This window comes from Scyliorhinus torazame, chromosome 1 (assembly GCF_047496885.1).
Source record: "Scyliorhinus torazame isolate Kashiwa2021f chromosome 1, sScyTor2.1, whole genome shotgun sequence".
Lineage (NCBI taxonomy): Eukaryota > Metazoa > Chordata > Chondrichthyes > Carcharhiniformes > Scyliorhinidae > Scyliorhinus > Scyliorhinus torazame.
This window is the reverse complement of record NC_092707.1, coordinates 104,365,174-104,378,875: the sequence shown is the minus strand read 5'-3', so window position 1 is coordinate 104,378,875 and position 13,702 is coordinate 104,365,174. Positions and strand designations below refer to the sequence as shown.

The following is a 13,702-nucleotide window of genomic DNA, read 5'->3' as shown; positions in this document are numbered from 1 at the left end:
GATGGAGAGTGACTCTGACGGAGAGTGACTCTGACGGAGGGTGACTCTGACGGAGAGTGAACCTGATGGAGAGTGACTCTGATGGAGAGTGACTCTGATGGAGAGTGACTCTGATGGAGAGTGACTCTGATGGAGAGTGACTCTGATGGAAAGGGACTCTGACGGAGAGTGACTCTGATGGAGAGTGACTCTGATGGAGAGTGACTCTGATGGAGAGTGACACTGACGGAGAGTGACTCTGATGGAGAGTGAATCTGATGGAGAGTGACTCTAATGGAGAGTGAGGTTGATGGGGAGTGACTCTGATGGAGAGTGACTCTGATGGAGAGTGACTCTGATGGCGAGTGACTCTGATGGAGAGTGAGGTTGATGGGGAGTGACTCTGATGGAGAGTGACTCTGATGGGGAGTGACTCTGATGGAAAGTGACTCTGATGGAGAGTGACTCTGATGGAGAGTGAGGTTGATGGGGAGTGACTGAATGGAGAGTGACTCTGATGGGGAGTGACTCTGATGGGGAGTGTCTCTGTTGGAGAGTGACTCTGATGGAGAGTGACTCTGATGGAGAGTGAGGTTGATGGAGAGTGACTCTGATGGAGAGTGACTCTGATGGAGAGTGACTCTGATGGAAAGGGACTCTGATGGAAAGGGACTCTGATGGAGAGTGACTCTGATGGGGAGTGACTCTGATGGAGAGTGACTCTGATGGAGAGTGACTCTGATGGAGAGTGAGGTTGATGGGGAGTGACTCTGATGGAGAGTGACTCTGATGGGGAGTGACTCTGATGGAGAGTGAGGTTGATGGGGAGTGACTGTGATGGAGAGTGACTCTGATGGGGAGTGACTCTGATGGGGCGTGACTCTGAAGGAGAGTGACTCTGATGGAGAGTGACTCTGATGGAGAGTGACTCTGATGGAGAGTGAGGTTGATGGAGAGTGACTCTGATGGAGAGTGACTCTGATGGAGAGTGACTCTGACGGAGAGTGACTCTTATGGAGAGTGACTCTGATGGAGAGTGACTCTGATGGAAAGGGACTCTGATAGAGAGTGACTCTGATGGAGAGTGAGGTTGATGGAGAGTGACTCGGACGGAGAGTGACTCTGATGGAGAGTGACTCTGACGGAGAGTGACTCTGATGGAGAGTGACTCTGATGGAGAGTGACTCTGATGGAAAGGGACTCTGATAGAGAGTGACTCTGATGGAGAGTGACTCTGATGGAGAGTGACTCGGACGGAGAGTGACTCTGATGGAGAGTGACTCTGATGGAGAATGACTCTGATGGAGAGTGGCTCTGATGGAGAGTGACTCTGATGGAGAGTGACTCTGATGGAGAGTGAGGTTGATGGAGAGTGACTCTGATGGAGAGTGACTCTGATGGAGAGTGACTCTGACGGAGAGTGACTCTGATGGAGAGTGACTCTGATGGAGAGTGACTCTGATGGAAAGGGACTCTGATGGAGAGTGACTCTGATGGAGAGTGACTCTGATGGAGAGTGACTCTGATGGAGAGTGACTCTGATGGAGAGTGACTCTGATGGAAAGGGACTCTGATGGAAAGGGACTCTGATGGAGAGTGACTCTAATGGGGAGTGACTCTGATCGAGAGTTACTCTGATGGAGAGTGACTCTGATGGAGAGTGACACTGATGGACAGTGACTCTGTTGGAGAGTGACTCTGATGGAGAGTGACACTGATCTGGAGTGACTCTGACGGAGCGTGACTCTGACGGAGAGTGAATCTGACGGAGAGTGACTCTGATGGAGAGTGACTCTGATGGAGAGTGACTCTGATGGAGAGTGACTCTGATGGGGAGTGACTCTGATGGAGAGTGACTCTGATGGAGAGTGACTCTGAACGAGAGTGACTCTGACGGAGAGTGACTCTGATCGAGAGTGACTCTGATGGAGAGTGACTCTGATTGAGAGTGACTCTGATGGAGAGTGACTCTGACGGAGAGTGACTCTGATGGAGAGTGACTCTGATGGAGAGTGACTCTAATGGAGAGTGACTCTGATGGAGAGTTACTCTGATGGAGAGTGACTCTGACGGAGAGTGACTCTGATGGAGAGTGACTCTGATGGAGAGTGACTCTGATGGAGAGTGACTCTGATGGAGAGTGACTCTGTTGGAGAGTGACACTGATGGAGAGTGACTCTGATGGGGAGTGACTCTGATGGGGAGTGACTCTGATGGAGAGTGACTCTGACAGAGAGTTACTCTGACGGGGAGTGACTCTGATGGAGAGTGACTCTGATGGAGAGTGACTCTGATGGAGAGTGACTCTGATGGAGAGTGACTCTGATGGAGAGTGACTCTGATGGAGAGTAACTCTGATGGGGAGTGACTCTGATGGAGAGTGACTCTGATGGAGAGTGACTCTGATGGAGAGTGACTCTGACGGAGAGTGACTCTGACGGAGAGTGACTCTGATGGGGAGTGACTCTGATGGAGAGTGACTCTGATGGAGAGTGACTCTGATTGAGAGTGACTCTGATGGGGAGTGACTCTGATGGGGAGTGACTCTGATGGAGAGTGACTCTGATGGAGAGTGACTCTGATGCGGAGTGACTCTGACGGAGAGTGACTCTGATGGAGAGTGACTCTGATGGAGAGTGACTCTGACGGGGAGTGACTCTGATGGAGAGTGACTCTGATGGAGAGTGACTCTGATGGAGAGTGACTCTGATGGAGAGTGACTCTGACAGAAAGTGACTCTGATGGAGAGTGACTCTGATGGAGAGTGACTCTGATGGAGAGTGACTCTGATGGAGAGTGACTCTGATGGAGAGTGACTCTGATGGAGAGTGACTCTGACGGAGAGTGACTCTGATGGAGAGTGACTCTGACGGAGAGTGACTCTGATGGAGAGTGACTCTGATGGGGAGTGACTCTGACGGAGAGGGACTCTGATGGAGAGTGACTCTGATGGAGAGTGACTCTGATGGAGAGTGACTCTGATCGAGAGTGACTCTGATGGAGAGTGACTCTGATGGAGAGTGACTCTGACGGAGAGGGACTCTGATGGAGAGTGACTCTGATGGAGAGTGACTCTGATGGAGAGTGACTCTGATGGAGAGTGACTCTGATGGAGAGTGACTCTGATGGAGAGTGAATCTGACGGAGAGTGACTCTGATGGAGAGTGACTCTGACGGAGAGTGACTCTGATGGAGAGTGACTCTGATGGAGAGTAACTCTGATGGAGAGTGACACTGATGGAGAGTGACTCTGATGGAGAGTGACTCTGATGGGGAGTGACTCTGATGGGGAGTGACTCTGATGGAGAGTGACTCTGACAGAGAGTGACTCTGACGCGGAGTGACTCTGATGGAGAGTGACTCTGATGGAGAGTGACTCTGATGGAGAGTGACTCTGATGGAGAGTGACTCTGATGGAGAGTGACTCTGATGGAGAGTGACTCTGATGGAGAGTAACTCTGATGGGGAGTGACTCTGATGGAGAGTGACTCTGATGGAGAGTGACTCTGATGGAGAGTGACTCTGATGGAGAGTGACTCTGACGGAGAGTGACTCTGACGGAGAGTGACTCTGATGGGGAGTGACTCTGATGGAGAGTGACTCTGATGGAGAGTGACTCTGATGGAGAGTGACTCTGATTGAGAGTGACTCTGATGGGGAGTGACTCTGATGGGGAGTGACTCTGATGGAGAGTGACTCTGATGGAGAGTGACTCTGATGGAGAGTGACTCTGATGGGGAGTGACTCTGACGGAGAGTGACTCTGATGGAGAGTGACTCTGATGGAGAGTGACTCTGACGGGGAGTGACTCTGATGGAGAGTGACTCTGATGGAGAGTGACTCTGACGGAGAGTGTAGCCACCTGGGTTGGCCAACTACCGACGTAAAATGGAGAACCGCAAAGGCTGAAGGGAAATTCAGCCAACACAGGCAGAAACTAGCAGGTGCAAGTTTACTGTGTATTAAACTCTGCAAAAGCCCAGACAGCTTTGATACCAGCAACCATCTGCATAATAATGTAGCAGCTACCTACATACTAATGAGCGATCCCCGGGAACAGTCGAAACATTTGAGATAAACAAGGCCAAGCCAGACTCCTCGGCGCCAGCAGGAGCCAACACAAAAGAGGTTAACGGACACCTCAAGACCGCCCATCGATCAGGGAACCGCTTCAGTATTGGAGAAATCGAACCAAGCGTTTGGAACAAAGTCCAATCACTTGAAACCAGGTACAGGGTCCGCCCCGAAAGGCGGGAAGCCCCTGGGGACTATAAAGTAAAGCCCCCAAGTTCAAATCGTTCTTCTTGACAGGGTCACTCAGCAATGTGAACCATCCCTTGACAGTGACCTGTTCAGCTCCCGCCACAAGACCATAAGCCTCAAGTCACCGCTCGCTACGAGATAGGCGCTCCTAGCTACTAGTCCATACCAGCTTTTGAATCCTGCAGACTCAGAACCCGAACGAAAGGCCATTTGTTCCCCTGATCTGGTGGGCCAGTCCGAAGCTTAGTTGGAGAAGTAGCTTAGAAAGTAGAGTTTATACATGAGTAGATTTGACTGTGTGTAAATAAATGTGCTTTGATTTGAATCTTACTAATTGCTGTATTGAGTTATTGATCATTACTTGAACTTGAACCTCGTGGCGGTATCATAAAGATCCCTGGCGACTCGAGAGCAAAGGTTACAAAACAGAGCCAATTGAACCAACCAAAAGTTAGCAACAAGAGTGACTCTGATGGAGAGTGACTCTGATCTGGAGTGACTCTGATGGAGAGTGACTCTGATGGAGAGTGACTCTGATGGAGAGTGACTCTAATGGGGAGTGACTCTGATGGGGAGTGACTCTGATGGAGAGTGACTCTGACGGAGAGTGACTCTGACGGAGAGTGACTCTGATGGGGAGTGACTCTGACGGAGAGTGACTCTGATGGAGAGTGACTCTGATGGAGAGTGACTCTGATGGAGAGTGACTCTGACGGAGAGTGACTCTGATGGAGAGTGACTCTGATGGAGAGTGACTCTGATGGGGAGTGACTCTGATGGAGAGTGACTCTGACGGAGAGTGACTCTGATGGAGAGTGACTCTGATGGGGAGTGACTCTGACGGAGAGTGACTCTGATGGAGAGTGACTCTGATGGAGAGTGACTCTGATGGAGAGTGACACTGATGGAGAGTGACTCTGATGGAGAGTGACTCTGATGGAGAGTGACTCTGATGGGGAGTGACTCTGATGGAGAGTGACTCTGATGGAAAGGGACTCTGACGGAGAGTGACTCTGATGGAGAGTGACTCTGATGGAGAGTGACTCTGATGGGGAGTGACTCTGACAGACAGTGACTCTGATGGAGAGTGACTCTGATGGAGAGTGACTCTGATGGGGAGTGACTCTGACAGACAGTGACTCTGATGGAGAGTGACTCTGATGGAGAGTGACTCTGATGGAGAGTGACTCTGACAGACAATGACTCTGATGGAGAGTGACTCTGATGGGGAGTGACTCTGATGGAGAGTGACTCTGACAGACAATGACTCTGATGGAGAGTGACTCTAACTCTTTCTCTTGCAGTGTGGCGATTCTGAAATACCTGGCTTGTAAATACCCGACCCCTGACCACTGGTACCCAGCAGACCTGCAGAAACGGGCTCGGGTGGATGAATATCTCTCCTGGCAGCACATGACAATTCGTTATCACGGATCCAGGATTTTCATGTTGAGGGTAAAATCAGCTATTTGCTTGCTATATTTCTTGGAAAAGATCGATTCAATCCTCACCCACAAAACAGCCAGATTCACATTCCCCTTTCAGGAATCATTCCCAACATTCCTTGGAATGACTCTCTGCCCTGTTTTGCATTTTGTGAGTCCTCACGCCCTACCCCACCATTGGTGGCTGTCGCTCTCAAATTCCTTCCCTGAACCTCTCCGAGTCTCTGGATCTCTCTTGACTTCCAACACGGTCCTGAAAACTTTCCTCTTTGACCCCAGGTGGGAAAATTCAGTCCTTGAAAGAGGGGCCATATTTGAGGGAGATGCCATTTATTCTGAGAGGCCATTTATTGGAGGATTGGGTCTTCAGGAAGGGGCTATTTATTGGAGGGTGGGCCATTCAACATGTTGCGAGGCTATTCATTGGATGAGGTGTAATTTATCGGGGGAGGGGGCTTCACTGCATGGAAGAGCTGTCCATTAAGGGTCGGGTCTGTACATTGAGCAATGGTGGAAATTCAAAGGAGGGAGGGATCATTCACTTGAGAGATTGGTCATTTATTGGATGAGAGGGATGTTGCTTGGGGAAAGGTGTGGAGGCTCGAGACATACACTGGAGGCTAGGAGTAGTTAACAAGGGGCTGAATTCTCCACCGTCGGGATGCTCCATTTTGCCAGCAGCCCGGGGGTTTCCTGACGGCGTGGGGCTGCCCCACAATGTGCCCGGGCAGCACGGTAGCATTGTGGATAGCACAATTGCTTCACAGCTCCAGGGTCCCAGGTTCGATTCCCGGCTTGGGTCACTGTCTGTGCGGAGTCTACACATCCTCCCCATGTGTGCGTGGGTTTCCTCCGGGTGCTCCGGTTTCCTCCCACAGTCCAAAGATGTGCAGGTTAGGTGGTTTGGCCATGATAAATTGCCCTTAGTGTCCAAAATTGCCCGTAGTGTTGGGTTGGGTTACTGGGTTATGGGGATAGGGTGGAGGTGTGGACCTTGGGTAGGGTGCTCTTTCCAAGAGCCGGTGCAGACTCGATGGGCCGAATGGCCTCCTGCACTGTAAATTCTATGATTCTATGATTCTCTGAATGGGAAACCCCATTGACCAGCCGGCGTAACGGAGCACCCCGCCAGCGTGCTGAACCAGAAATCTGGCACGGCAGGAGGGAGAATCTAGCCCAAGGTGTTTATTGATGAAAGGCAAAGGCAGGTAAGTAAGTGACACAGAACAGCAATGTAACAGGTCTGATCACTTCGACTCTGGGGATCCACACTGCCCAGGGTCCTGCTCCCAGGGCCAGGGTTCATGCACTCCCACGCAATTGGCCCTGGTCCAACCGTGAGCCTGCCTCTGTAAAGAGGCTGCGCTACCACATCGTTCCCCCTATAGTTCCTTACAGCATACTACACATAAAAGACTATGTACAGAGTTTCAAACATAAATGGCAACAGGGTCAAAAAGTCAATCGGTCCTGGACCTTCGCAGACCACCGACAGGCTTGGCATCATTTGAGGTAGTCAAGTTGTCGGCAGCCAGTGACACTTAGGGAGGCATCTACTCAACGATAGGCTGAGTGGATTCAGGAGTCCTCAGCTCCCTCTGGTCAGGAATGTCGATAACACTAGTGGAACTTTTCGGCTCCAAATTGAGGGTTGTCACCCCTCAACTCCTCAAGTGGGTTGATGTACATTTTGATACCCCTTCCATTTACATTGACCACGTATGACACCTGCACTGACTGGGCCACAATTTTGATTGATATTTATTGTCACATGTACCGAAGTACAGTGGAAAGTATTTTTCTGCGGCCAAGGGAACTTACACAGTACGTACATAGTAGAAAAAGAATAATCAACAGAGAACATTGACAGGTGGTACATCGACAAACAGTGATTGGTTACAATGTGGAACAAGGGGCCAAACAAAGCAAATACATGAGCAAGAGCAGCATAGGGGGCCGTGATTAGTGTCCTTACAGGGCACAGATCAGTCCGAGGGGGAGTCGTTGAGGAGTCTTGTAGCTGTGGGGAAGAAGCTGTTCCTGTGTCTGGATATGCGGGTCTTCAGACATCTGTACCGTCTGCCTGATGGAAGGGCCTGGAAGAGGGCAAAGCATGGGTGTGAGGGGTCTCTGACAATGCTGTCTGCCTTCCTGAGGCAGCGGGAGGCGTATACAGAATCAATGTGAGGGTGGCAAGCTTGTGTGATGCGTTGCACACTCTGCAGTTTCTTGCGATCTCGGGCCGAGCAATTGACCTACCAAGCTGTGATGCAGCCGGATAGGATGCTCTCTATGGTACATCTGTAGAGGTTTGTGAGAGTCGATGCAGACATGCCGAATTTCTTTAGCTTCCGTGGGAAGTAGAGACATTGTTGGGCTTTCTTGACTGTTGCATCAACGTGAGTGGACCAGGACAGACTGTTGGTGATGGTGACCCCCAGGAACTTAAAGCTACCACTTCGGAGACATTGATGCAGACGGAGGGTCGATGATCAGTTCCTTGGTCTTTCCAGCATTTAGAGAGAGGTTGTTTTCGGTACACCATGCAACCAAGTGATCTATCTCCCTTCTGTAGTCTGATTTGTCGTTGTTTGAGATACGACCCACCACAGTCGTATCATCTGCAACTTATAGATTGAATTGGAGTTGAATCTTGCCACACAGTCATGTGTGTACAGGGAGTACTGTAGAGGACTGAGCACACATCCTTGTGGGGCCCCGGTGTTGAGGACAATTGTGGAGGAGGTGTTGCTACCTATTCTGACAGATTGTGGTCTGTTGGTGAGTAAATCAGGATCCAGCTGCACAGGGAGGGGTCAATTCCAAGATTGCAGAGTTTGGTTATTAGTCTTGTTGGGATAATGGTGTTGAAGGCGGAGCTGTAGTCTATGAACAGCAGTCTGACATAGGCGACTTGTTGTCGAGATGTTCGAGAGTTGATTGTAGGACCAGAGAGATAGCATCTGCTGTGGATCGGTTGCAGAACTGCAATGTATCAAGACCGTCTGGAAGGCTGGCGTTGATCTGTCTCATGACTAGCCACTCAAAGCATTTCATGATAACAGACGTCAGGGCCACCGGACGCCTATCCAGCTAGCCAAGGTGGCCCGAGGCAAAGTTACCAACCAAAACCTGATACCCCGGACTTCGCTTGTGACCATGGAATGAGTGGTCACATAAAGGGCTGTTCCTGTCCAAAGTCACAGAAAAGGGCTCTTTTTACCCAGATCCGGGTGGAATTTTGATGAAAAGGCGTAGGTGAATGTTAGAGGAGTAGTTTACCCCTGGAATGGTATGTCTTCTGATCACCGGACCCGGCAGAAAACAGTGTGAGGTTTGGCTGGAAAGTTGAAACAGTCTTGTGCTTCACAGACAGTCTCTTCCAGCATGCAGGCAGGGGAGGGGCAAGCGGTAAGGCCCCAGATACAGGAACTGTCGACTTTTATCAAGGAGGAATTCCATAAACAGAGGAAAGAAATGCGTGAGGATCATGCAAAGGCCATCGCAGAAGCTGTGGCACCCCTGAAGAGTACTTTGGAGCGGATGGAGAGGTGTTTGGAGGTGCAGGGGTCACAGATTTGGGAGATTGAAGGAGTGATCTCGGACCACAGCGATCGTGTGGTGGCTCTGGAGGCAGGGGTGGGGCTCCTAGGAGACCTTTGTAAAACGCTGAGGGCAAAGGTTGAGGAGCAGGAGAATACCTCGAGAAGACCGAACCTGCGAATAGTGGGCCTGCCTGAAGGAGTGGAAGGTGTGAGTGCCACGAGGTACGTCTCGAGGATGCTGGTGGGGCTGGTGGCAGAAGGGGTGCTGGATAAGGCCCCTGAAGTGGACCGAGCGCATAGGTCTCTGAGGCAGAATCCTAGAGCTGGGGAGCCGCCGCGGGCGGTGATCGTGAGACTCCATAAATTTGTGGAGAAAGAGAAAATTCTACGGTGGGCCAGGGAGAAGCGTAGCTGCGACTTGGAGGGAAATAACGTCCGGATTGATCAGGACATCGGAGCAGAGTTGGCAAAACGGCGGGCAGGTTTCAACAAGGCCAAGACGGTGCTGTACCGGCGGCAGATCAGGTTTGGGGTGCTCTTCTACCCAGTGAAATTATGGGTGACGTTCGGAGGCCGGGAGTATTATTTCGAGACCCCAGAAGCAGCCGAAGACTTCATTAAGGAGCATAAACTGGGGGAGAACTGAGTGGACAATGCTTGGGAACCGGGGTGCTGGCACTACGTAATGGTCGGGAGCATGTTTGAAGTGGGTGTAGGGATTGGGGGATTTTCGCCCTTTTTTTTGTGGGGAGGTGGTTTCTGTTCAATGTTGAGATTGTAAGGAGTTGTAGGGGTGAAAAGTTCATGTGGGGATGGATGTTCCCATTCCCCCCTCCTGTTTTATGGGACTGTTCGTGTTTAACATCTGTTTGTTTGCTTTTGGAGACGGCTACCTGGTGTTCAGGAGAAGTCCTTGTTTGGATGGGGGAGGGCAAGGCCAGCAGGTGGCCATCTTCTTGGAGCTGAGGAAAGTGAGGGGGAGGTCATTAAGATGTGCCTTTGGGCAGGGCAGCCACGCTAGCAGGTTATGCTGGTGAACAGAAGTGAGTGGTGGGGGAGAAGGCCAAGAGGGGTGGCCGGGGGGAAGGGGGAAAGGGGAAGTGGGGGGCGGGGGGAAGAAGGGGAAGGCAAAAAGCGAGGGGGAGAGATGACATTGTCAAGGGTGAAGAAAGGGGCCATCTGGGATGGGCTAGGTACATGGTGGAATTAAAGGGGCAGGAGTTAAGTGGGGAAGATGACGGACGGTAGAGGGCATTGGAGGCGCAAGCCTCCGGTAAGGTTGGTAACGTGGAACGTCCGGGGACTGAATGGGCCGGTTAAAAGCGGTGTTCGCGCACCTCAGGAGCTTGAAAGCGGGGGTTGTATTTTTGCAGGAGACACACCTCCGTGTGAAGGACCAGGTTAGGTTAAGGAAGGGATGGGTTGGGCAGGTTTTTCACTCGGGGTTTGATTCAGAATCGAGGGGTATGGCGATTTTAATGAGCAAAAAAATGGGATTCGTGAGTGCGAAGGAGGTGAGGGATCCAGGTGGGAGATATGTGATTGTGAGTGGGGCATTGGAAGGGGCACCGGTAGTGTGGGTAAATGTGTATTCCCCAAATTGGATGATGTGGGTTTTATGAGGGGGTTGCTGGCAGCAATCCCGGATTTAGCCTCGTACCAGTTGATCATAGGAGGAGATTTTAACTGTGCCCTGGAGCCAAGGGTGGATAGATCGAGCCCCAGGTCGATGGGTAGGGTACGAATGGCAAGGGAGCTGGGGGGGGTTTATGGAGAGGATGGGTATGGTGGATCCATGGCGTTTTCGGAACCCAGGGGGAAGGGGGTATTCCTTCTTTTCACACGTCTATAAGGTGTATTCGAGGATTGATTACTTTGTAGTGAGTCGGGAGATTTTGGTTGGGGTGGAGGGGGTAGAGTATGCGGGGATAGTTATCTCGGACCATGCACCCCACTGGCTGGATATTCGGTTCAGTACGGGACGAGAGCAGAGGCCGGGGTGGAGGTTTGACTCGGGGTTGTTGGCGGATGGAGGTTTTTGTGATAAGGTGCGGTTGGCGATTAGGGATTATGTGGAGTTCAATCAGAATGGGGAGGTGTCAGCGGGCATTTTTTGGGAAGCACTGAAGGCAGTGGTCCGGGGAGAAATTCTCTCATTTACAGTTCGTGCGAATCAGGAAAGGAGGATGGAACATGACTGTCTAGTGAGTGAGATAGTGGAGGTGGACAGGGAATATTCGAGGGTGCCCACCGTGGGGGGATTGGCACGGAGGAAAAAGTTGCAGGGGCAATTTGACAGGCTGACAACGAGGATGGCAGTAGGGCAACTGCGTAGGGCAAGAGGGGTGCAATGAGTATGGGGAGAAGGCGAGCCGTTGCTGGCGCACCAGTTGCGGAGGCAGGCTGCGTCCAGAGAAATATTGAAGATCCAGACTGGAGCTGGGGATGTGGTGTCAGAGCCAGGGAAGATAAATGAGGCATTTAGAGGGTATTACCAGGGACTTTATGAGGCAGACCCAGGAGGAGAGGAGGGGGACATGGGGCGGTTTCTGGACGAGCTGGAATTTCCCCAGGTGGGGGAAGCAAAGAGGCAGGCGTTGGAGGAGCCCCTGGGGCTGAGGGAGATGCTGGATAGTATCAGGGGTATGAAGTCGGGGAAGGTCCCTGGGCCAGATGGGTACCCGGCAGAATTTTATAAGGAATTTGCAGCGGACCTGACACCACATCTGTTGGGGACGTTTAATGTAGCACTGGAGAAGGGGGAGTTGCCGGAGACGATGAAGCAGGCGGTAATCACACTAATCGCAAAAAAAGAGAAGGATCCGGTGGAATGTGGGTCGTATAGACCCATATCACTATTGAACATGGATGTGAAAGTATTAGCTAAGTTGTTGGCGGGGACGATGCAGGATTGTGTCCCTGGGGTGGTTGCAGAAGATCAAACAGGCTTCGTGAAGGACAGGCAGCTCGCGAGTAATATAAGACGGTGTTGAATGTGGTGATGAATCCATCGAGAGCTCTGGTACCGGAGGTGGTGGTGTCCATGGACGCGGAGAAAGCATTTGACCGGGTGGAGTGGCAGTACTTGTTCGAAGTTTTGGTAAGGTTTGGGCCGAGATTTGTGGCATAGGTGCGGTTACTGTATGTGGCGCCAAGAGGGAGGGTGAGGACGAATGATATGAGCTCACAAAGCTTTGACATACACAGGGGTACGAGGCAGGGGTGCCCGCTGTCGCCGCTGCTGTTTGCGCTGGCCATAGAGCCATTGGCGATGGCTCTCAGGGGGTCGGCAGAGTGGTAGGGGGATAATGAGGGGACAGAGGGAGCTTCGGGTGTCGCTCTATGCCGATGACATTGGCGGGGCGGGGGGGGGTGGTGAAAATTAATATTCTGCCGAGGTTCTTGGGTTTAAAGTGTGTCTACGGACTTCCGGGTGCGGCGATGACCAGCTGAGTCGCACGTTTCGGCAGCTCCCTGTGAAACGGACTTTTGGGCTCTTGATAGGAGCCCCAACGGCAATTTTGACGTCTAAAAACACTGTGCGGTAAACCAGAAGGGAATCCCCCCTGGATACGGATGGAAAAAGGAGGAGAGAGTGGCCAGATTGCAGTGGATCCTTTAGAACAGCGGCAAGGAAGGCAAGCAAAAACCAAGATGGCGTCGGAAGGTGGCAGTTTAACATGGGGCCCTGAACAACAAGAGTTCTTGAAATGCTGTGTGGAAGAGATCAAAAAGGAAATGAAGAAAGAGCTGTTGGCCCCGATACTACAGGCGATCGAAGGGCTAAAGGAGGAACAAAAGACCCAGGAGCGGGAGCTTCGGGTCGTGAAGGCAAAGGCAGCCGAGAATGAGGATGATATACAGGGCCTGATGGTGAAGACGGAGACGCAGGAGGCACATCAGAAACGATGTGTGGAAAGGTTGGAGGCACTGGAAAACAACACAAGGAGGAACAACCTGAGGATTCTTGGTCTTCCTGAAGGTGTGGAGGGAGCGGACGTCGGGGCATATGTGAGCACGATGCTGCACTCGTTAATGGGAGCGGAGGCCCCGGCGGGTCCGTTGGAGGTGGAGGGAGCATACCGAGTGATGGCGCGAGGACCGAGAGCAGGAGAAATTCCCAGAGCCATAGTGGTGAGATTCCTCCGTTTTAAGGATAGAGAAATGGTCCTTAGATGGGCGAAGAAAACTCGGAGCAGTAAATGGGAGAACGCGGTGATCCGCGTTTATCAAGACTGGAGTGCGGAGGTGGCGAGAAGGAGGGCGAGCTTTAATCGGGCCAAGGCGGTGCTTCATAAAAAGAAGATAAAATTTGGAATGCTGCAACCGGCAAGACTGTGGGTCACATATCGAGGGAGGCACCACTACTTTGAGACGGCGGATGAAGCGTGGACTTTTATTGTGGAAGAAAAACTGGAATGAGCGGGTTATTAAAAAGAACGTTCGAACAAAGTGGTGGGGCGAATGTGG

At 51.6% G+C, this 13,702-nt stretch overlaps 1 protein-coding gene across 1 annotated transcript in view; it reads left to right on the top strand.

Moving 5' to 3' along the window:
• LOC140410719 (glutathione S-transferase theta-1-like) overlaps positions 1-13,702 on the top strand; it is a 108,745-nt gene that overhangs the window by 77,129 nt on the left and 17,914 nt on the right. The window contains exon 4 of the mRNA XM_072499175.1: positions 5,547-5,697. Within this exon, the coding sequence (XP_072355276.1) occupies positions 5,547-5,697 (151 nt within the window). The remainder of the gene's footprint in view (positions 1-5,546; positions 5,698-13,702) is intronic.